The sequence below is a fragment of the Schistocerca gregaria genome, chromosome 11 (genome assembly GCF_023897955.1).
Source record: "Schistocerca gregaria isolate iqSchGreg1 chromosome 11, iqSchGreg1.2, whole genome shotgun sequence".
Lineage (NCBI taxonomy): Eukaryota > Metazoa > Arthropoda > Insecta > Orthoptera > Acrididae > Schistocerca > Schistocerca gregaria.
In genome coordinates, this window is record NC_064930.1 from 63,465,373 (window position 1) to 63,488,326 (window position 22,954).

At 41.7% G+C, this 22,954-nt stretch overlaps 1 protein-coding gene across 1 annotated transcript in view; it reads left to right on the top strand.

Moving 5' to 3' along the window:
• The window catches only part of LOC126295024 (serine hydroxymethyltransferase, mitochondrial-like), a 156,940-nt gene that overhangs the window by 81,668 nt on the left and 52,318 nt on the right, over positions 1-22,954 (top strand). The window contains exon 5 of the mRNA XM_049987275.1: positions 18,854-19,058. Coding sequence (XP_049843232.1) covers positions 18,854-19,058 — 205 coding nt within the window. The remainder of the gene's footprint in view (positions 1-18,853; positions 19,059-22,954) is intronic.

Consider the following 22,954-nt stretch of genomic DNA (forward strand, 5'->3'; position numbering starts at 1 on the left):
GTGGTTCAATGAACCCTCTGCCAAGCACTTAAATGTGAATTGCAGAGTAGTCATGTAGATGTAGATGTAGTGTTGAGGATCAGTGGACAAAGTTCAAAACCATCGTACAAAATGCGTTAGATGAGTATGAGCCAAGCAAGATCGTAAGAGATGGAAAAGAGCCACCATGGTTCAACAACCCAGTTAGAAAACTGCTGCGGAAGCAAAGGGAACGTCACAGCAAACATAAACATAGCCAAAGCCTTGCAAACAAACAAAAATTACGCGAAGCGAAATGTAGTGTGAGGAGGGCTATGCGAGAGGCGTTCAATGAATTCGAAATTGGCAGAAAATCCTAAGAAATTTTGGTCCTATGTCAAAGCGGTAGGTGGATGAAAACAAAATGTCCAGACACTCTGTGACCAAAATGGTACTGAAACATAGGATGACAGACTAAAGGCCGAAATACTAAACGTCTTTTTCCAAAGCTGTTTCACACAGGAAGATTGCACTGTAGTTCCTTCTCTAGATTGTCACAAAGATGACAAAATGGTAGACATCAAAATAGACGACAGAGGGATAGAAAAACAATTAAAATCACTCAAAAGAGGCAAGGCCGCTGGTCCTGATGGGATACCAGTTCGATCTTACACAGAGTACGCAAAGGAACTTGCCCCCCTTCTTCAGCGGTGTACCGTAGGTCTCTAGAAGAGCATTACGTTCCAAAGGATTGGAAAAGGGCACAGGTCATCCCAGTTTTCAAGAAGGGACGTCAAACAGATGTTCAGAACTATAGACCTATATCTCTAACATCGACCAGTTGTAGAATTTTGGAACACGTATTATGTTCGAGTATAATGACTTTTCTGGAGATTAGAAATCCACTCTGTAGGAATCAGCATGGGTTTCGAAAAAAATGGGCATGTGAAACCCAGCTCGCGCTATTCGGCCACGAGAGTCAGAGGGCAATAGACACAGGTTCCCAGGTAGATGCCGTGTTTCTTGACTTCCGCAAGGCGTTTGACACAGTTCCCCACAGTCGTTTAATGAACAAAGTAAGAGCATACGGACTATCAGATCAATTGTGTGATTGGATTCAGGAGTTCCTATATATATCAGAACGCAGCATGTCATTCTCAATGGAGAGAAGTCTTATGAAGTAAGAGTGATTTCAGGTGTGCCGCAGGGGAGTGTCATAGGACCGTTGCTATTCACAATATATATAAATGACTTTGTGGGTAACATCGGAAGTTCACTGAGGCTTTTTGCAGATGATGCTGTGGTGTATCGAGAGGTTGTAACAATGGAAAATTTTACTGGAATGCAGGAGGATCTGCAGCGAATTGACGCATGGTGCAGGGAATGGCAATTGAATCTCAGTGTAGACAAGTGTAATGTGCTGTGAATACATAGAAAGATAGATCCCTTATCATTTAGCTACAAAATAGCAGGTCAGCAACTGGAAGCAGTTAATTCCATAAATTATCTGGGAGTACGCATTAGGAGTGATTTAATATTGAATGACCATATAAAGTTGATTGTCAGTAAAGCAGATGCCAGCTGAGATTCATTGGAAGGATCCTAAGGAAATGCAATCCGAAAACAAAGGAAGTAGGTTACAGTATGCTTGTTTGCCCACTGCTTGAATACTGCTCAGCAGTGTGGGATCCGTACCAGATAGGGTTGATAGAAGAGATAGAGAAGATCCAATGGTAGAGGTACTCAAGGTACCCTCCGCCACACACCGTCAGGTGGCATACGGAGTATGGATGTAGATGTAGAAGTGACAGGATGGCGGACGTTCACACCACATGAGACAATGTCTGCTATGTAAGGCAGGATAGGTGGATTTGATGATGGAGTATGATGCTGATGTGGGCACAACTGTTTCACAGCACACTATTCATGTGTAACATATCACATCTGTGAAGTCCATGTTAAACTGTGTCATGGAAGTAGTGTTTCTGCAAGAAGGGAGCAGCCATGCAGTTCTGTCAAGTATTCAGGCTGATTTGGTGATTATTTCATGGAGCTGCATCTTTGCCTCTGAGACACACCACACACCCTAGAGAAGTGCACATCTTGATAGTAGCCTGTTGTTGTTGTTGTTCTGATTGTTGTGGTCTTCAGTCCAGAGACTGGTTTGATGCAGCTCTCCATGCTACCCTATCCTGTGCAAGCGTCTTCATCTCCCAGTACCTACCGCAACCTACATCCTTCTGAGTCTGCATACTGTATTCGTATCTTGGGTCTCCCTCTATGATTTTTACCTCCCACACTTCCCTCCAGTACTAAATTGGTGATCTGTTTATGCTTCATAATGTGTTCTGTCAACCGATCCCTTCCTCTAGTAAGATTGTATCACGAATTTCTTTCCTCCTCATTTCTAGTCAGTATCTCTGCATAAGTAACAAGATCCGCCCATGTAATCTTCAGCATTTTTCTGTAGCACTACATTTCAAAGGCTTCTATTACCTTCTTGTAGAAACTGTTTCTCATCCATGTTTAACTTCCATACATGGCTATGCTCCACACAAATACTTTCAGAAAGTACTTCCTGACACTTAAATCTATATTCAGTGTTAACAAATTTCTCTTCTTTAGAAACTCTTTTCTGGCCATTGCCAGTCTACATTTTATATCCTCTCTACTTCATCCATCATCAGTTTTTTTGCTGTCCAAATAGCAAATCTCATCTATTAGGTCTACAACTTTGCTTCTGCCATTTTGCAATAGACGGCTGTAGCGGCAAGTGGGCTTCGGGTGGTTGGTCGCATGTGTAATACAATAAGCTTAGGCATCTGTAAACATAATGCCATAAAAGTATTAGTCGATTTGTGATTGCATCATAAGGCTATTCTTGATTAAGTATGTCAACTTACGTACTTATTTCTCACCATTTGCGGGAAATTTTAAATTTCTGCTTTAATGTGAAGAAATCTGTGGCTGTGACTCTTAAAATGCTGTGTAAAACCAGTGGCGAGGGAACTATTAGTGGAAGAACGTCCAGAGAATGTTTTCAATGCCTTAAGAATTGTGATTTTGATATCAAAGACCAGCATGGCGGTGGAAGACAGAATATTTTCATAGCTACTGAAGCGGATGAAGACAGTCGCAGGACATCATTATTGAAAGCTATTGATGCATTTGAGCCCAGCACTGAAACACAAACAGTCACAATACAGCAATAGACACGTAGAGGTAATTTTGCAGCAGATCAGTGCTCGACCTCATGTCGCAAAACCCACCAAAATATACATGGAAACGTTGAAATAAGAAGTCCTATCCCTCCCGCTGCATTCTCCGTATGCTGTTCTCACTGACTACCACCTTTTCCGATCAGTGGCATACAGTCTGGCTGATCAGCACTTCTGATCATATGAACAAGTGCAAAATTGAATCACTTCATGGATCCCAACAAGACGCCCAATTCTTCCGCCTTGGAATTCGTATGCTATCCAAAAGATGGGAGAACGTAGTGGTCAGCAATGGGCAATACTGTAATCATATTTCTTTTGTAATTTTTCCACAATAAAGCCCCGAACTTTGAGGAAAAATGGCAGAACAAAGTTGTAGATCTAGTAATATATTGAGTGTCTCATTTCCTAATGTAATTCCCTCAGCAATACCTGATTTAATTCATCTACATTCCATTATCCTTGTATTGTTTTGTTGATGTTCATCTTATATCCTCCTTTCAAGATACTGCCCATTCTATTCAGCTGCTGTTCAAAATCCTTAGCTGTCTCTGACAGAATTACAGTGTCATAATCCAACCCCAATGTTTTCACTGCTTCTTGCTGGACTTTATTTCATACTCGAGATTTTTCTTCGGTTTCCTATACTGCTTGCTCAGTATACAGATTAAATAACATTGGGGAGAGGCTGCAACCGTGTCTCACTACGTTGTCAACAACTGTCTTCCTTTCATGCCCCTTGACTCTCATAACTGTCATCTTGTTTCTGTACAAGTTGTAAGTAGCCTTTTGCTCCCTGCTATCTTCATAATTTGTTGCAGTGAACATTGTAAGAAGCTTTTGCTATGTCTACAAATGCTTTAAATATAAGTTTGCCTTTCCTTAACCTGTCTTCTGAAATAAATTGTAGGGTCAGTATTGTTTTGCGAGTTCCTGCATTTCGCTAGAATCTAAACTGATCTTCCCCAAGGCCGACTTATACCAGTTTTTTCCATTCTTGTGTACGGAATTCATGTCAGTATTTTGCAACCATGACTTATTAAACTGATAGTTTAATAGTGGTCTCAGCACCTACGTTTTTGGAGATGGAATTATTATATTCTCCATCGAAGTCTGAGGGTATTTTGCCCGTCTCATACATCTTGCACACCAGGTGGAAGAGAGTTACTCCTTTGGAGAGTCTTCATTAAAGCTTGTTAAGGAGTAGACATTGAGTTGTCCACAATTTCGTTAACATGTGACGTAGCTGTTGAAGTGAAATTGTAGACCATTTTATATAGGGGAGTTTTCAGTTGTTTGTAGCTTGGTGAACCTAGATAAGCAAGAATTTTATCCCCAGACTGCACCAGAGATGAAGTTGAAGGGAAGGAGAAAGGAGATCCAGAGAGGAGAATTGTACTGCAAATAGACATGTTAGTAATTGCAGATCTGTACATCACAGCATTGTAATTACTGCATAAAGTCCCCCATCCGAACATTCATCAAACACAGGAAGGAACATCCCACACAGCATATGACCCTATGTTTTCCTATACTGGTGCAACTCAGTTATCATTTCATTGGAATGGGATCGTTGAACTGGATCAAAGTTTGAGGGAAACATGTCACGTGACTGACTAATTTCTCATTACAGTCGGTCGACGGTCGTGTCCGGATACCTTTGTCCAAACGAATGGCTGCTCGGAACACATACTGTGCCACAGATACAGACAAGTGGGATCAGCATTATGCTTTGGGGGGGGGGGGGGGGGTGTATTCAGCTGGGCTTCCCTGTGACCTGCTATATTAATCAAACCCACTGTGACAGATGTGGGCTATGTCATGGGTGCCAATTATACTGGCGGAAAAACTTTGGCACACCATTTTTGAGGTTTCCAATTCTCTCAACATTTATTGTTACAACAGTGCATATGGAGTAAATGAAATGATTACATTTACAGATCAATAGCTCTACTGGTTTTGACATATCAAGTGTCGAGCAGTGCTGAAACACACATGTTAGTATGTAGTGTAGTCTCGGAGGTCGGCAATGCAGGCGCTGACTCCGGCATCCCCTCGCTCCTACAGATGGTGAATACTGCCCTGGGATACATTGTAACTCACCTGCTCAACCTGCTCATGTAGTTCTGTAAGAGTTCTTCCACTGACGAGTCACACGAGTCACTCTTTGTTCCTTCACATCCCGCACGTGCTCGAATGGAGACAAGTCTAAACATTGTGCTGGCCAGGTGAGTTGCTGCATGTCTTGCAGAGCACGTCAAGTTTGACGGGCAGTCACGGGTGAGTATTAACTGTTGGAACAACACATCACCTTCATGTCGCAAGAATGTCAAAAGAATGCGTCTAACAGCATTCTGCACGTACCGAGCACTGGTTACCCTCCCAGAAACACCTGAGGTTAACGAAAGTTATAGCTTATCGCACCCCATAAGGCCTGGGATGGGGCCATTGTGTCTTGGACAAATGCATTCTACAAGACAGCAGTGACCAGGTCTACGTTGTCTGTGCAAATGACCGTCACATGTGATATTCTGAATGACCCTGTGATGGCACCAGCCGAGCTGTGCATGTCAATGCTGTGTTTTTCAGTGGAAGAAGGCCTTGAGTTGTGTCTGTGCCTAGTCCCACTGCTAATAACTGATTTGCAACAGTTTGTGTTGACACGTCTCAGCTCATAAGCCCTCTATCCCGGTAGCTGAGTAGTCAGTGCGATGGACTGTCAACCCTAAGGGCCCGGGTTCGATTCCCAGCTGGGTCGGAGATTTTATCCGCCCAGGGACTGGGTGTTGTGTTGTCCTACATCATTTTATCCCCATCGATGCGCAAGTCGCCGAAGTGGCGTCAAATCAAAAGACTTGCACCAGGCGAGCGATCTACCTGACAGGAGGCCCTCGTCATACGCCATCATCATCATCAGCCCTCTATCTGTGTTGTGGTAGCTATACTATCCGCCACTGCTGCTTTTACAGTGCAACAATCCTGTCAAATGTCTGTGCTACGTGGACATCCAGAACCTTGTATATGGGTGTGAGAATGTGCATGTGACCACTGATACCAGCATCTTTGGACGTCTGAAGCATCACATCCTACTTGAGAAGCAATTCTCTGAAAGGACAATTCCGCTGCTCACAAGGCCTCAATTTGACCCCTTTCAGACTCTCATTTGCCTGTAGGAAGCACAAGTGCATCTCTGTGCATGGTTACCTGCTTGCTTAACATGTTTGCACCACACTAACCCTTCTGGCTATGAGCTATTCTTATTAAGGGATACACACAGATGATGCTCTGGTAGCCATGCCACTGTGCTATCTGTTGGCAGACGACATTGAAACCATTACCAGTACATCGACTATCCCCCTGGTGGCCTATGCTGACAGCAGATCACAATCAACATCTTTTTTCTGGCAGAGTATTACCAATTGTCTTTAATTGTTATGGATCAATTGCCTTAATTACATAGATACGGGATTTACATTAAAAAATACAGAAATAGACCTTTTATAATTTTCCCACTCCCCTTCTTCTTCTTCTTCTTCCATTTGAAGAAATGGCTGGCAGGACAAGGATATCATTCAAAGGAGGAGGTGATTGCAGCAACTAGTAGCTATTTTGCAGACTTGGACAATTCCTGTTATTCGGAAGGGATCAACAAATTAGGAAAGTGTTGGATGAAGTGTATAAGTCTGAAAGGAGACTATGTCTTAAAATAGAAAAGGTTTACCTGAAACACATAAGTAGGTTTTATTTTTGCACAGACTTTTCAAATGCCCCTCATAGGTTTGGGAAATTCTAACGGCGATAAAATTCCATGTGTCTCACGATGAAGTGTTCTGCCACAGAAATAAGTTGAAAGAAGCTTGAAAATTCCATCAAATGATAAGCTTGCCAGTGTTTGCAAAGGCCTGGCACAACATCTGATAAATGCACTGTGAAAGCCTGTAAGAATGAAAGCCCTATATATGCCTGCATTGTCCTCACAAAAAACAGAAAATTTTGCTGTAACCATGGAGTCCCAGTCTTCAGCCAATTCATCATATACAGGAAAAGATTACAGTTGCTTTGATGGGAGAGAAACCTGCTGAGAAAACCCAGATGCCACTCAATTGAGAGCGGCAGCAATAGCCTGTTGTCATTCTACAAAAGCTTGCTGCTGGGCAATGATATATTGGAGTATTTCCTCCACTGAGGTGTTTGCCGAGTGACTTAGCACTGACACTGACATGTAGAGAAAATGTAACCATCGCTTGTCACCAAGTTTGCTGTAGCAAGAACAAACATGGTTTATGGAACGCAGTACTTTATAGAGCAATGTGTAAGATACAATGAAGTGCAGGTTGTGCATAGCACTTGAAGCATTGACTGGACAACAGTAACAGAATTGGCTGAGCACTCATTTATGATTGCTTAAATAATACTGTTTCTCTGGCAGCTGACCAGAGCGCATCATGGGGCCTAACCAGGTGGCCCTTTGTAAGCAGGCCTCTGAACTGCATGGATGCGAAATCTTTGAAATTGTGTGCATTGTGAGTGAAGGTACATCAGTGATCACAGTGAATGACATGGAGAGCCACATACTCATGTGAGTCAGTGTTATCAGCTTCTCACATCTGCATTTGGTGAGCTGGTCAAATCTTGGCATTATTAATATTCGTAGGGTGGTCTGTTTGACTCACTACCACACCTACATTTATTGTCAAAATTACAGTCATATGGTGTATCAAGTGAAATTTGTGACCAGGTTGAGGACTTTTTGGTAGGGAGTAAACAGCATGTTATCTTGGTTGGAGAGTCATTGTCAGATGTAGAAGTAACTTCCGTTGTATCCCATGGAAGTGTATTGGGATGCCTGCTGTTAATGTTGTATATTAATGACACTGCAGACAATATTAATTGTAACCTCAGACTTCTTGCAGATGATGCAGTTGTATATAATGAAGTACTGTCTGAACGAATCTGCATAAATATTCAGTTACATCTTGATAAGGTATCAGAGGATGCAAAGACTGGAAACTTGCTTTAAATGTTCAGAAATGTAAAATTGTGCATGTCACAAAACACAGAAATGTACGAGGATGAGTCAAATGAAAACCTTAAATATTTTTAAAAATATTATTTATTGTGCAGAAGTGGTACAAAGCTGTATCACTTTTCAACATAATCTCCCCCATGCTCAATGCAAGTTCTCCAGCGCTTACAAAGTGCATAAATTCCTTTAGAAAAGAAATTCTTTTGGCAGTCCACGCAATCACTCCCGCACCGCGTGGCGTACCTCTTCGTCAGAACGGAACTTCTTTCCTCCCATTGCATCTGAGTGGTCCAAACATATGGAAATCACTTGGGGCAAGGTCTGGTGAGTATGATGGATGAGGAAACACTAAAAATGCAGGTCTGTAATTGTTGCAACTGTTGTATGGGCAGTGCGGGGCCTTGAAAAGCACACCTGCTGACAGCAATTAACGTCGCTTTGATTTGATTGCAGGCCGCAGATAATTTTTTAGGAGACCTGTGTACGATGCACTGGTGACAGTGGTCCCTCTAGACATGTAATGCTCCAAAATGACGTCTTTTTCATCCCAAAAGAGCATCAGCATAACCTTCCCTGATTATGGTTCTGTTTGAAACTTCTTTAGTTTTGGTGATGAGGAATGGCACCATTCCTTGCTCGCTCTCTTTGTTTCCGGTTGGTGGAAGTGAACCCAGGTTTCATCCCCAGTAATGATTCTTGTATGGAAGCCATCACCTTCTCATTCGAAGTGCCGAAGAAGTTCGTCACAAGCATCAACACGTCGTTCTCTCATTTCAGGAGTCAGCTGCCGTGGCCCTCATCTTGCAGACTCTTTGTGAAACTGGAGCACATCGTGCACAGTGTGGTGTGCTGACCCACGACTAATCCGTAAACATGCTGCAGTGTCATACAGTGTCACTCAGCAATTTCCCTTTACTATGGGTTCAACTACTGCAATGTTCTGTGGAGTCACAACTTGTGCCTGATCTGGACAAGAAACATCTTCCACTGAAGTCACACCATTTGCAAACTTCCTACTCCATTCGTAGACTTGCTACTGTGACAAACATGCATTTATTCGTCGATCAATTTCAAAAGGTTTCACACCTTCACTACTCAAAAACCGAATAACAGAATGCCGTTCTTCCCTGGGTTAAGTCGCAAGTGGGGCAGCCGTCTTTATACTGATACTGCGACGGTATGTGTGCATCTGCACTATGCTGCCACCTACAGGCCAAATTTGTTATTACAAATTTAAGGTTTTCGTTTGACTCACCCTCGTAGTTTCCTATGACTATAATATCAGTGAGTCACAACTGGAATTGGCCAACTCATACAGACACTTGGGTGTATATGGAAGGAAATGATCATAAAGGCTAAGTCATGGGCAAAGCAGGTGGTAGACTTAGGTTTATTGGTAGACTAATGGGGAAGTGCAATCACTCTACAAAGAAGACTGCTTACAAATCACTCATGCAACCAGTTCTAGAATGTTACTCAAGTGTATGGGACACACATCAAATAGAACTAACAGGGGATACCAAACATACACAGAGAAGGACAGCATGAATGGACATAGTTTTGTTTGATCTATGGGAGAGTATCACAGAGATACTGAAGGATCTGAACTGGAAGACTCTTGTAGACAGATGTAAACTATCTCGAGAAAGTTTATTAACCTTTGAGTGGGCACTCCGATTTTCATAACAAGTGTGGGCGTGTGGCATACCTTATCACTTACAAAGAATAACGGTCTTTCTGTTACCAAGGTAAACGTGTATGAGCAAAATCACAGTTTCATCTTAGTTTAAATAAACAACAATAAAATGAACTACCATAATATACACTAAATCACTGTTTAATTAAACAATAATAAAATAACCTGTTCATCATGTCACCCTGTTGCTGCATACGAGTGTTATCTTGTACCAATAACCCGTTCAAAGCATTCAACAGCACGCTTTTATCAGGTCCCAGACAGCTGCTTCTTCGATTACTTATAATCTGGAGACAACTGCCTAAGTGTGGAATTGTGCTGCTAGCTTGTAATCTGGGTTATTTTCTTGTAAGGAATGTAAGTTTTTTTCTCACCTAGCTTGCTGTTTATTTTATATTACTGTCGCTCACTCAGCTGTATGACAAGACAATTTACCACCGTGTTAAATGATGCAGTAATGAAGGAATAGATATGGGCTCGCAATTATGAAACAACGAAGGAATGCTCGAAAACAGGTTTTTTTTTTTTTTTTTTTTTTTTTTTTGTGCGCGTTATGCGTGGCCACTAGAGGGTTAACAAAGTTTCAAGAGCCTGCTTTAATTGATGACAATAGGGAAATACCGCAACCCCCTACATATCACTCACATAGCGAATGTGAGAATAAGATTAGAATAATTACAGCACACACATAGGTATTCAGAAAATCATTCTTCCTATGCTCCATATGTGAATGGAATGGGAAGAAACCCTGATAACTAGTACAATGGAACATACCCTATGCCATGCACTTCACAGTGGTTTGCAGAGTATAGATGTAGATGCAGATGTAGATCTACGAGTTCTATTCAGAAAATTCAGGAACTTTGGCCATGGAATTTTTGTGCACTTACCTTTCACTTACTGTGCATGGTCACCCTCGATCTGTCATTGCAAATCTTTGTCCTATCAGTGGGATTTTCAAGTCAGGAAATAAAAGAGAGGTTCACGGGGGCAAGGTATGGAGAATACAGAGAATGAAGCAGCATGTTGATTTCATTTTTTGTGGAATAGTCACCCACAAACAGGGATGAATGTGTGTGGGTATGATGCGAGTGTCAAGAATTGTCTCACCACATTTCAGGCCATTTCCTTCTCTCATTTTCTCGCAGGCGTCACAACACATTCTGATAGTACTATCAATTAGTAGATTGTCCACAAATTCACGATGAGCTAATCCATCAGAGTCAAAGAAAACTGTCACCATGGCTTTGGCATTTGCTCTGACCTTTCTGAGCTTTCTATGGTCTCAGAGGACGTTTCCCGAGCCATTGCAAAGATTGAACGTTGCTCTGAACATCATAACCATAGAACCACATTTCATCATCAGTTATTCTCTTAAGGATATCTCATTCTCATTTGCGTGATACAAAAGCTGTTCAGAGGTTGTGGAGCAAAGCTCTTTCTGGTCTCGACTCATGAGCAACACAGTGCATTCCAAGAAGCTGTGTCAGGATTTTGTGACATGTTCCTACTGAAACATTACATTCTTATGCAGTCTCTGTCACTCAGTCTTTGAATGACGCAAACAATTTCATTGATGTTTGTGACACAAGCATCATTGGTAGATGTCGAAGTTGATCCTGAATGGGGGTTATCTTTAACTTCAGTCCAGCCATTTTTAAACCGTGTCATCCATTTGTAATACCAGGATGGCTTAAGCACTCATCATCATACTTGTGCAAAATTTAATGCAGATGTGTTGCTCTAACTCTGCCATCTCAACATTTGCAAATTGTGCAACGCAACCTTCTACCGTATTTACTCAAATCTAAGCCGCACTTTTTTTCTGGTTTTTGTAATCTAAAAAACTGCCTGCGGCTTAGAATCGAGTGCAAAGTAATCGGAAGTTTTGAAAAATGTTGGTAGGTTGTCGCCACAACTAACTTCTGCCGTCGGATATATGTAGCGCTACACAGGCATGGTTTGCAGGCACGAAGATAAATACTGGCACCAAAACCTCTGCGCCAGCAAAGAAATTAAAAGGAAAGGTAGAAGAATGTAAACATTATGTCGTGTATTCTTTCGTGTTTGCTGCTATCTGTTTTAAATCCTGTCTGCCTAATAAACTACAAAACTAGGGTGAGACAACAGCAAACACGGAAGAATATACATATCGTCTCATGTTTATATTCATATTATTCTTATGCCTAATAGTGATACAGTCATAAATGAAGCACGGCAACTGACTAGATTTTTAAATCTAAGATGACTCTAATTTCTGTGCAGAATGTAATGTACTAAAGAGGCGTCAGCAAAGATTTTCAAACGGAGAAAAATGTTCGCTAAACTCTCGTTCAGAACATCTTCTATCATATGAAGTATATTATTTGGTTCTTGTTGAACGTTATCAAAGAAAGCAGCAGTGTAAGTAAGAAGTAACAGTCTCTTGCCATTGTTTCACTTATGAGAGTGTGCACAAAAGCGAGCCATGCTACGAGTGGCTACAGGTCATAAACACTCATTATCAGAATGAGACAAACAATGCATGACGCAGCACAATAATGCATTTTTAGCTTAGAGTGACGTAAACACCTATAACACAGAGGACGGCAGTAATTAGATCAAAGCAAAATAAGCAATCGATTCAAACCAGATGAAGCACCTGAAAAAGCAAGGGTACCCATATCAATATGGACGGAGCACCTGACACATTGCAATAGTTATTTGGTAAAGCTTAACTGTTAAGATTATGACTCGAACCAAACTACTGTAGCTTTATCTTTATCCATTCAACCTACATTGTGTCTCATGTTACAATGGACCAACTTTGTATCGATTTGGAGGTGCGGTCTAAAACTTATCTCTCCCTTTGAATTTAGAGTTTCAAATTCCAGGTGCGCCTTAGAATCGGGAAAAATTTTTTTTCCTTCATTTCGAGTCTCATTTTTCAGGTGCGGCTTAGATTCAAGTGCAGCTTAGATTCAAGTAAATATGGTACTCAATACGGCACTGAACAATTACCAACAGATATACAGCAATGAAACTTCCGGTAGTTATACATTGAACACAGACGAGTGCAGGGATGCCAACCATATTTCGCTCCAACCCACCATTGGCGCAAAATTACAAATGCTCCAGATTTTTTTTTAACAGACCTTATAGATGTAGATGTCAGATTGTGAGGGCAGGTACACTCCTCATCAAGGTTCCAGTTGATCACTTCTGACCGACACAAGGGACGATCGCCTATTGTGCACCGAGCACGTCGTCAGCCTTTCGCTCTTTCACCTGTCCTCTTATAATAAGTAACAATCTCCCTGCAACATTAAGAGCCTCCACACACCACTGGTTCGAGACTACCAGCAGCCACACTAGGGAATCACCTTCCCTCATGTAGGCTGCCATTAACAAAATGGCACAAATGGAGGGATTTGGAATGGTGCTGTGACTGGAAAGCATAGACTGCTGATGGAGGGTGTCACATTGCATTCGGTGATATCCCGGATGACCGTGGTCAGCAAGTATTGTGACCATCTGGGGAGAAATCTCAATGTTTATGAGAGTCACAGTGGTGCTACTCTTAGCGTCACAGTTTGGGGAGCCATCGGGTAAGACTTCACGGCACTGCAGGTAGTGATTGACAGCACTGCTACAGTATAACAGTAAATATTGGACATCCTGGGTCCTCGTGTTATTTCTTGTGTGATAGTGTTCTGGTGATGGTTCAAATGGCTCTAAGCACTATGAGATTTAACATCTGAGGTCATCAGTACCCTAGGCTTGTTGTTGTTGCGGTCTTCAGTCCTGAGACTGGTTTGATGCAGCTCTCCATGCTACTCTAGCCTGTGCAAGCCTCTTCATCTCCCAGTACCTACTGCAACCTACATCCTTCTGAATCTGCTTAGTGTATTCATCTCTTGGTCTACCTCTACCATTTTTACCCTCCACGCTGCCCTCAAATACTAAACTGGTGATCCCTTGATGCCTCAGAACATGTCCTACCAACCGATCCCTTCTTCTAGTCAAGTTGTCCCACAAACTCCTCTTCTCCCCAATTCGGTTCAACACCTCCTCATTACTTATGTGATATACCCATCTAATCTTCAGCAATCTTCTGTAGCACCACATTTCAAAAGCTTCTATTCTCTTCTTGTCCAAACTATATATCGTTCACGTTTCACTTCCATACATGGCTACACTCCATGCAAATACTTTCAGAAATGACTTCCTGACACTTAAATCTATATTTCATGTTAACAAATGTTTCTTCTTCAGAAACGCTTTCCCTGCCATTGCCAGTCTACATTTTATATCCTCTCTACTTCAACTATCGTCAGTTATTTTGCTCCCCAAATGGCAAAACTCCTTTACTATTTTAAGTCTCTAATTTCCTAATCTAATTTTTCTTTTGTTTCCTTCACTGTTTGCTCAATATAAAGATTGAATACCATCGGGGAGAGTCTACAACCCTGTCTCACTCCCTTCCCAACCACTGCTTCGCTTTCGTGCCCCTCAACTCTTATAACTGCCATCTGGTTTCTGTACAAATTATAAACAGCGTTTCGCTCCCTGTATTTTACCCCTGCCACCTTCAGAATATGAAAGAGAGTATTCCAGTCAACATTGTCAAACGCTTTTTCTGAGTCTACAAATGCTAGAAACGTAGGTTTGCCTTTCCTTAATCTAGCTTCTAAGATAAGTTTTAGGGTCAGTATTGCCTCACGTGTTCAAATATTTCTACAGAATCCAAACTGATCTCCCCTGAAGTCACCTTCTACTAGTTTTTCCATTCGTCCCTAATGAATTCGCGTTAGTATTTTGCAGCTGTGGCTTATTAAACTGATTGTTCGGTAATTTTCGCATCTCTCAACATCTACTTTCTTTGGGATTGGAATTATTATATTCTTCTTGAAGTCTGAGGGTATTTCGCCTGTCTCATACATCTTGCTCACCAGATGGTACAGTTTTGTCAGGACTGGCTCCCCCAAGGCCATCAGTAGTTCCAGTGGAATGTTGTCTACTCCTGGAGCCTTGTTTCGAATCAGGTCTTTCAGTGCTCAGTCAAAAACTTCACGCAGTGTCATATCTCCCATTTCATCATCATCTACATCCTCTTCCATTTCCATAATATTGTCCTCAAGTACATTGTCCTTGTATAGACCCTCTATATACTCCTTCCACCTTTCTGCTTTCCCTTCTTTGCTTAGAACTGGGTTTCCATCTGAGCTCTTGATATTCATACAAGTGGTTCTCTCATCTCCAAAGGTCTCTTTAATTTTCCTGTAGGCAGTATCTATCTTACCCCTAGTGAGATAAGCCTCTACATCCTTACATTTGTCCTCTAGCCATCCCTGCTTAGCCATTTCGCACTTCCTGTTGTACTCATTTTTGAGATGTTTTTATTCCTTTTTGCCTGCTTCATTTACTGCATTTTTATATTTTCTCCTTTCATCAATTAAATTCAATATTTCTTCTGTTACCTAAGGATTTCTACTAGCCCTCTTTTTACCTACTTGATCCTCTGCTGCCTTCACTACTTCATCCGTCAGAGGTACCCATTCTTCTTCTACTGTATTTCTTTCCCCCATTCCTGTCAATTGTTCCCTTATCCTCTCCCTGAAACTCTGTACAACCACTGGTTCTTTCAGTTTGTCCAGGTCCCATCTCCTTAAATTGCCACCTTTTTGTAGTTTCTTCAGTTTTAACCTACAGATCATAACTAATAGATTGTAGTCAGAGTCCACATCTGCCCCTGGGAATGTCTTACAATTTAAAACTTGGTTCCTAAATCTCTGTCTTACCATTATATAATCTATCTGAAACCTAGTATCTCCAGCGTTCTTCCATGTATACAACCTTCTTTCATGGTTCTTAGCTATGACTAAGTTGTGCTATGTGCAAAATTCTACGAGGCGGCTTCCTCTTTCATTTCTTAGCCCCAATCCATATTCGCCTACTACGTTTCCTTCTCCCCCTTTTCCTACTACCGAATTCCAGTCACCCATGACTATTAAATTTTCGTCTCCCTTCACTATCTGAATAATTTCTTTGATTCCGTCATACATTTCTTCAATTTCTTCGTCATCTGCAGAGCTAGTTGGCATATAAACTTGTACTACTGTACTTAAACCTATCCAACCTAAGGAAATCACACACACCTGTGCCTGAGGCAGGGTTCGAACCTGCGACCGGAGCAGCAGCGTGGTTCTGGACTTGTTGTGGTGACATTTTCAGTAGGACAATACTCATTCACATATGGCATGTGTCAGTGAACGGTCTGTGTGTTTCTGAGATACTCTTGTGGCCAGTAAAATGCCCACATTTGTCCCCAATAGAATGTAGATGGGACCTCTCGGATGCCAACTCCGTTGCAGTGCCAGTATCTGGGATCTCGAGGACTAGTTAAGATAGTTGTGATACGATGGCTGTATGACACTCGTCTCAATCAAATTAGTGGGTGATCCAGTCTAGCATAGATGCAACATACTGATAACTGGACTCATACTAGGGATGGAAGTTATCACTGAAACAACAAGTTTGTGATTAGACCAGTTTTTTTCCACCCCAGTTTAAACTAACTGTTAAAAACTGCTCAAAATATTGGTTTCTGAAATAAACAGTTTTCAGTTTTTTATTCTTATTATTCCCTGTAATAAACTTAGAAATCTATCAAAGGTTGAAAAATTTTTGCTATCAGTTTCCAGATACACAGATAATATTAAATTAAATAGACAAATAAAAACTTAGTATGCCAACCATTTGCTGCTTTCCTCAAAAAGTGATAAGTGGTTGAGTTCTGCAAAAGATTACCAATATTCTCCTATTGATTTGAAACTGTTCGAAAATCGTGTGATTGAGGGTCATGCCACTATTTGGACATTAAGAATAATCAATGCTAAAGGGTGAAAACTGGGACTGAGGAACTCTGCTTTTCATGTTAATTTATCTGTTTTCAAGGACTGCAAGCAGATAGAGGTGTATTATGTAGACACAGGCAGCAGATCAGCTAATTTCTATTTTATTGTATACTATGAATGAAATGTTGTTAAGTTTCTAATTGATTACTGTTACCATAGTTTCCTTTCTCTTTCATTATTTCATAGAAATGACAGACAAATATTTGATCTTTTAAAGCAAATAGAGCATTGTACTTCACTGCTAAGCCGCTTCGTAAAATTATTTCCAGCCTAGCATCGGTGCTATTCTGCAGTACAACAGATTTCTGGTGATAATAGTCAGAAACTACTGTATAGACCAGCTGGGGGCACGTCTTGCACCCACATTCTGTAAGCCACAACACACAGCAACAGGGGCATAACTGTCTCAGCCATGCAGTATCAATTCTTATGCTATGGATTTGCTGCCAATTTCTGTTAGCAGGGAACAGTGTTATTAAAACAGCACTGAATCATTTTTCCATTTTCTACAATAACACAATATTTCAAACTGACGCAGATTTCACTAATAAAAATTACTTCCTTTTTTAAAAAAAAAAAGATTTATTTAAAAATGAATCATTTTAGCGCTGCACTGCGCACAGTGGCGCTGGCAGCAGTCCACATACACAGAGGTGTGTCGGTGCATGTCGGAGTATGGTGCAGTGTGTAAGTGTGCAGACGTTTTCAGAGGTGCTAATGGTGACTGTGTGTTGAAAATGGCTCAAAGAACACATATTGACCACGTTATGAGGGGTAGAATACTAGGGTGACTGGAGGCTGGTCAAACACAGCAGGGACCCCCCGTGTGCCACAATGTGTGACCTCAAGATTATGGCAGACAGGAAACGTGTCCAGGAGCTACAGTAAGGGACGTCCACAGTGTAGAACACCACAAGAAGACCGATATCTCACCATCAGTGCCCGCAGACGTTCACGGAGTACTGCAGGTAGCCTCACTCGGGACCTTACCGCAGCCACTGGAACAGTTGTCTCCAGACACACAGTCTACAGACGAGTGAACAGACACGGTTTATTCGTCCAGAGACTTGCAAGGTGCATTCCACTGACCCCTGGTCACAGGAGAGCCCGTAAAGCCTGGTGTCAAGAACACAGTACATGGACATTGGAACAGAGGTCCTAGGTTATGTTCACGGACGAGTCCAGGTATAGTGTGAACAGTGATTCTCACTGGGTTTTCACCTGGCATGAACCAGGAACCAGATACCAACCCTTCATGTTCTCAAAAGGTACCTGTATGGAGGGCGTGGTTTGATGGTGTGGGGTGGGATTATGATTGGTGCACGTACACCCCTGCATGTCTTCGACAGAGGAACTGTAACAGGTCAGGTGTATCGGGACGTCATTTTGCACCAGTATATCCGCCTTTTCACGGGTGCAGTGGGTCCCACCTTTCTCTTGATGGATGATAACGCACGGCCCACCAAGCTGCCATCATAGAGGAGTACCTTGAAACAGAGGATATCAGGGGAATGGAGTGGCCCGCCTGTTCTCCAGACCTAAACTCTGTCGAGCACATCTGGGATGCTCACAGTCAACGTATCTCTCCACATCTACTAACGTCTAGGACACTTCAGGAGCTCTGACAGGCACTGGTGCAAGAATGGGAGGCTATACCCCAGCAGCTGCTCGACCATCTGATCCAGAGTATGCCACCCCTTAATGCGGCCTGTGTATGCGTGCACAGTGATCATATCCCATATTAATGTCGGGGTACATTGTGCAGGAAACAGTGGCGTTTTGTCGCACACGTGTTTCGGGACGGTTTGCTCAACGTATCACCGATACTGTGGACTTACAGATCTGTGTCGTGTGTGTTGCCTATGTGCTTATGCTATTAGCGCCAGATTTGTGTAATGCCATGTTGTGTGGCACCACATTCTGCAATTATCCTTAATTTATGAGCATGAGTGTATATAAGTGTAAATTTACTGGTTTATGGAGTAGTAGAGTGTCTATCTGACATGTAATGAATGGTCATTATATACATGGTCTGTTCTTGTTCTGTTTTTTTTTCTAGCTTGACTCATGGATTCATGACAGATACTAAGAGAGCGTCTGCTACTTCACTTTTTTTCGAGTCGATGCCGTATCGCCTCGATATTAAGACCGGCCTGATAGATTATGACATGCTGCAAAAAACTGCACTTCTCTTCCGTCCCAAGATTATAATTGCTGGAACATCAGCATATGCCAGGTTGCTGAACTACGAATGTTTCAGAAAGGTAAGCTTCAGGTTGAATAATGACATTGCTTTGCATCTATGTGCCATTGTGAAACAGCGGTTATGGTGTTAGTGTTGTTTTTTTCTCAGTCTTGATTGTGATGAAAATAGCAGTTTCAGTTGGTTAAGAACAATCTTCAGATCATGCTTGCTACATAATAAGTACCAAATACATTGTTGCCTTAATATCATAATTGCTAAGTGTAACTTAGAATCAAGTTTAGTAAGGAATCTGTGGCTAAGTGCAATGTCGGCCATGTCATTGTTACTAAGTGTAATGCGATAGTAGAAAAAGTTGTTCAGAGCGCGGCTCTTAATGTTCAAAAACTGCCAGAAGCCTCTTTCTTACACTGTCTTCATCTAACTATGTGGCAATGGCTGCACTGTGTACAGTTCCTATTTCACGAGACTGTTTCTTCTACAGGAATGAAGACACAACCTTTGTTGACTTTCAGTTTCACATTCAGGGCCGGTGTGAGGTCCAAGCAACACAAGCCACTGCACGAGGCACCGAGCTGCAAGGTGTACCAGAGGTGCCGCAACTATAAGATTTCTGTGCAGGACATATCAGAATTAATAGCAGCAGCTTTCACTGTCAAGCAGAGAGGAGTGCACAAGGACAAGATTTGTATGTAGTGCATATCCCAATTAGTTGCAAAACTTACATAGGGGAAAGTGGACAAGGAAAGCGGGGGTGGGGGGTGGCAGCAGGAATGGGGGGGGGGGGGGGGGGGAGGGCAAATAATAGTTTGCTTGTGTAGAAAAATGTGTTCTTGAACCAGCATTGTGCGCATTGAGATTAAAAGTTTACCAAGGTGCCAGTTGTGTAAGTTGCCTGTTAATGTATTTGGCACTACGAGGTGCATTCAAGTTCTAAGGCCTCGTTTTTTTTTTTTTTTTTTCCTAATTAATTAGTCACCCGAAATCGATGAAACTATTAAACTGGCGTTACTTCTCGACGTAATCGCCCTGCACACATACACATTTTTCACAACGCTGACGCCATGATTCCATGGCAGCGGCGAAGGCTTCTTTAGGAGTCTGTTTTGGCCACTGGGAAATCGCTGAGGCAATAGCAGCACAGCTGGTGAATGTGCGGTCACGGAGAGTGTCTTTCATTGTTGGAAAAAGCCAAAAGTCACTAGGAGCCAGGTCAGGTGAGTAGGGAGCATGAGGAATCACTTCAAAGTTGTTATCACGAAGAAACTGTTGCGTAACGTTAGCTCGATGTGCGGGTGCATTGTCTTGGTGAAACAGCACACGCGTAGCCCTTCCCGGACGTTTTTGTTTCAGTGCTGGAAGGAATTTGTTCTTCCAAACATTTTCGTAGGATGCACCTGCTACCATAGTACCCTTTGGAACACAGTGGGTAAGGCTGTCCCAGAACATGGATACCATCAGTTTTTAGCACTGGCGGTTACCTGAAATTTGGTTGGTGGCGGTGAATCTGTGTGCTTCCATTGAGCTGACTCGCGCTTTGTTTCTGGATTGAAAAATGGCATCCACGTCTCATCCATTGTCACAACCGACGAAAAGAAAGTCCCATTCGTGCTGTCCTTGCGCGTCAACATTGCTCGGCAACATGCCACACGGGCAGCCGTGTGGTCGTCCGTCGGCATTCGTGGCACCCACCTGGATGACACTTTTCGCGTTTGCAGGTCGCCGTGCAGGACTGTGTGCACAGAACCCACAGAAATGCCAACTCTGGAGGCGATCTGTTCAACAGTCATTCGGCGATTCCCCAAAACAATTCTCTCCACTTTCTCAATCGTGTCATCAGACCGGCTTGTGCGAGCCCGAGGTTGTTTCGGTTTGTTGTCACACGATGTTCTGCCTGCATTAAACTGTCGCACCCACGAACGCACTTTCGACACATCCATAACTCCATCACCATATGTATCCTTCAACTGTCGATGAATTTCAATTGGTTTCACACCACACAAATTTAGAAAACGACTGATTGCACGCTGTTCAAGTAAGGAAAACATCGCCATTTTAAGTATTTAAAACAGTACTCATCCTCACCACTGGCAGTAAAATTCCATCTGCCGTACGGTGCTGCCATCTCTTGGACATATTGACAATGAACGTGGCCTCATTTTAGAACAATGCGCATATTTCTCTCTCTTTCCAGTCCGGAGAAAACAAATCAGAGGCCTTAGAACTTGAATGCACCTCGTATATGTCTCCCTTGTGGGTTGTGATTAAACTGACAGTGTTCTCAGTGATGCAGTGGGTGCTGTACACATCGTGGAATCCTAAAATGTCTTAATTCTGTTCATTAATTGGTTTACTTGTGGAGTATTCTGAAAAATTAATAGTTTCACTTTCTGCCACCAGGTGAAAATATGGCACTGTAAGCAATCAGAATGTGAAATGTGTCTTGTTTTTTTTTTTTTTTTTTTTTTTTTTTTTTTTTAATTTATTTATTTGAGATACTTATTCCATAGATCCAGTATGGCATGATTATGCATGGATGTGGAACGAGTCAAAGCAGATACAATATAGATATCATACAATACAATACATACTGGCATATTACACATGGCAGATCAATGATTCAAAACTGGTACAATACAATAATATAATCAAGATAATAAACAATACAATACAAAAATACAACAGTGATAAAAAAAACAATACAGATAACAATGACAAAGGAAATAATCTGAATTACTACTCAAATCTGTTGAAGAATTCATCTAAAGAGTAGAAACATTTTTCCAATAGAAATTCCTTTAGCTTCTTTTTGAATAGCATTTTATTTTCTTTAAGACACTTTATATTACTAGGGAGTGCGTTAAAGATTTTTGTACTTGTGAACTTTGCCCCTTTTTGTACCAGAGAGAGATTTTTCCGTTCACAGTGCATATCACCTTTCCATCTTGTGTTATAATGATGGTATGTCTCATTTGTTTCATATTTAGAGGAATGGAGAAGAGTGAAAGCCATGAGTGAGAGGAGATATTGGTGAGGTAGTGACTAATATACCTAACTGTTTAAAGAGATTTCGACATGAGGCTCTTGGAGGGACACTACACATAATTTGGACTACTTTTTTCTGGCTTTCAAACAATTTTTGCAAGTGGTGAGCTGCCCCAAAAGATTATTCCATAGCACATCACTGTATGAAAGTAGCCAAAATACGCAGACTTTGATATGTTGATATCTCCAATTTTGGAGATTATTTGGATGGTAAGTATTGCTGAGCTAAGCTTTTTTAGTGCTTGCTGTATGTGGAATTCGCAGTTGAGCCGGTTATCTATGTGATCGCCTAGGAACTTTGTGCACTGAACGCTCTGTAACTGTTGGCTCTCGTGTGCAATGTTAATCTCGTCTGGGCTTATGTAACTGGATTGGAACTGCATGTAATTTGTTTTACTGAGGTTTATTCCTAGAGAATTTGCCGGGAACCAGTTTAGCGCATTTGCAAGTGCTTGGTTGACATTTAACTCTGCGTCAGTGGAGGTTTTGCTGGCTGTCACTATACTTGTGTCATCGGCTAACATTGTGATATTGCTAGCACTATTTGAGAACAGGGGTAGGTCATTAATATATATATAATAAATAGGAGGGGACCAAGGACTGACCCTTGTAGAGCACCAAGATGTACTGTTCCCCAGTCAGACTCTACCTCTCCTACTTGTAGATTGTTAACACCTAATACTATTTTTTGTTATGTCTTCTAGATATGACATGAGCCAGCTACCCATTTGTCCACAGATTCCATATTGGGCTGCTTTTCCTAAAAGTATTGTGTGATTGATGCAGTCGAAAGCCTTAGTCAGGTCACAGAATATGCCAGCCGGTAATTTTTTCTTGTCAACGCATTCTAAAACATTATTTGTAAGTGAGTAAATTGCTTTGGATGTAGATATGCCTGATCTGAAACGAAAT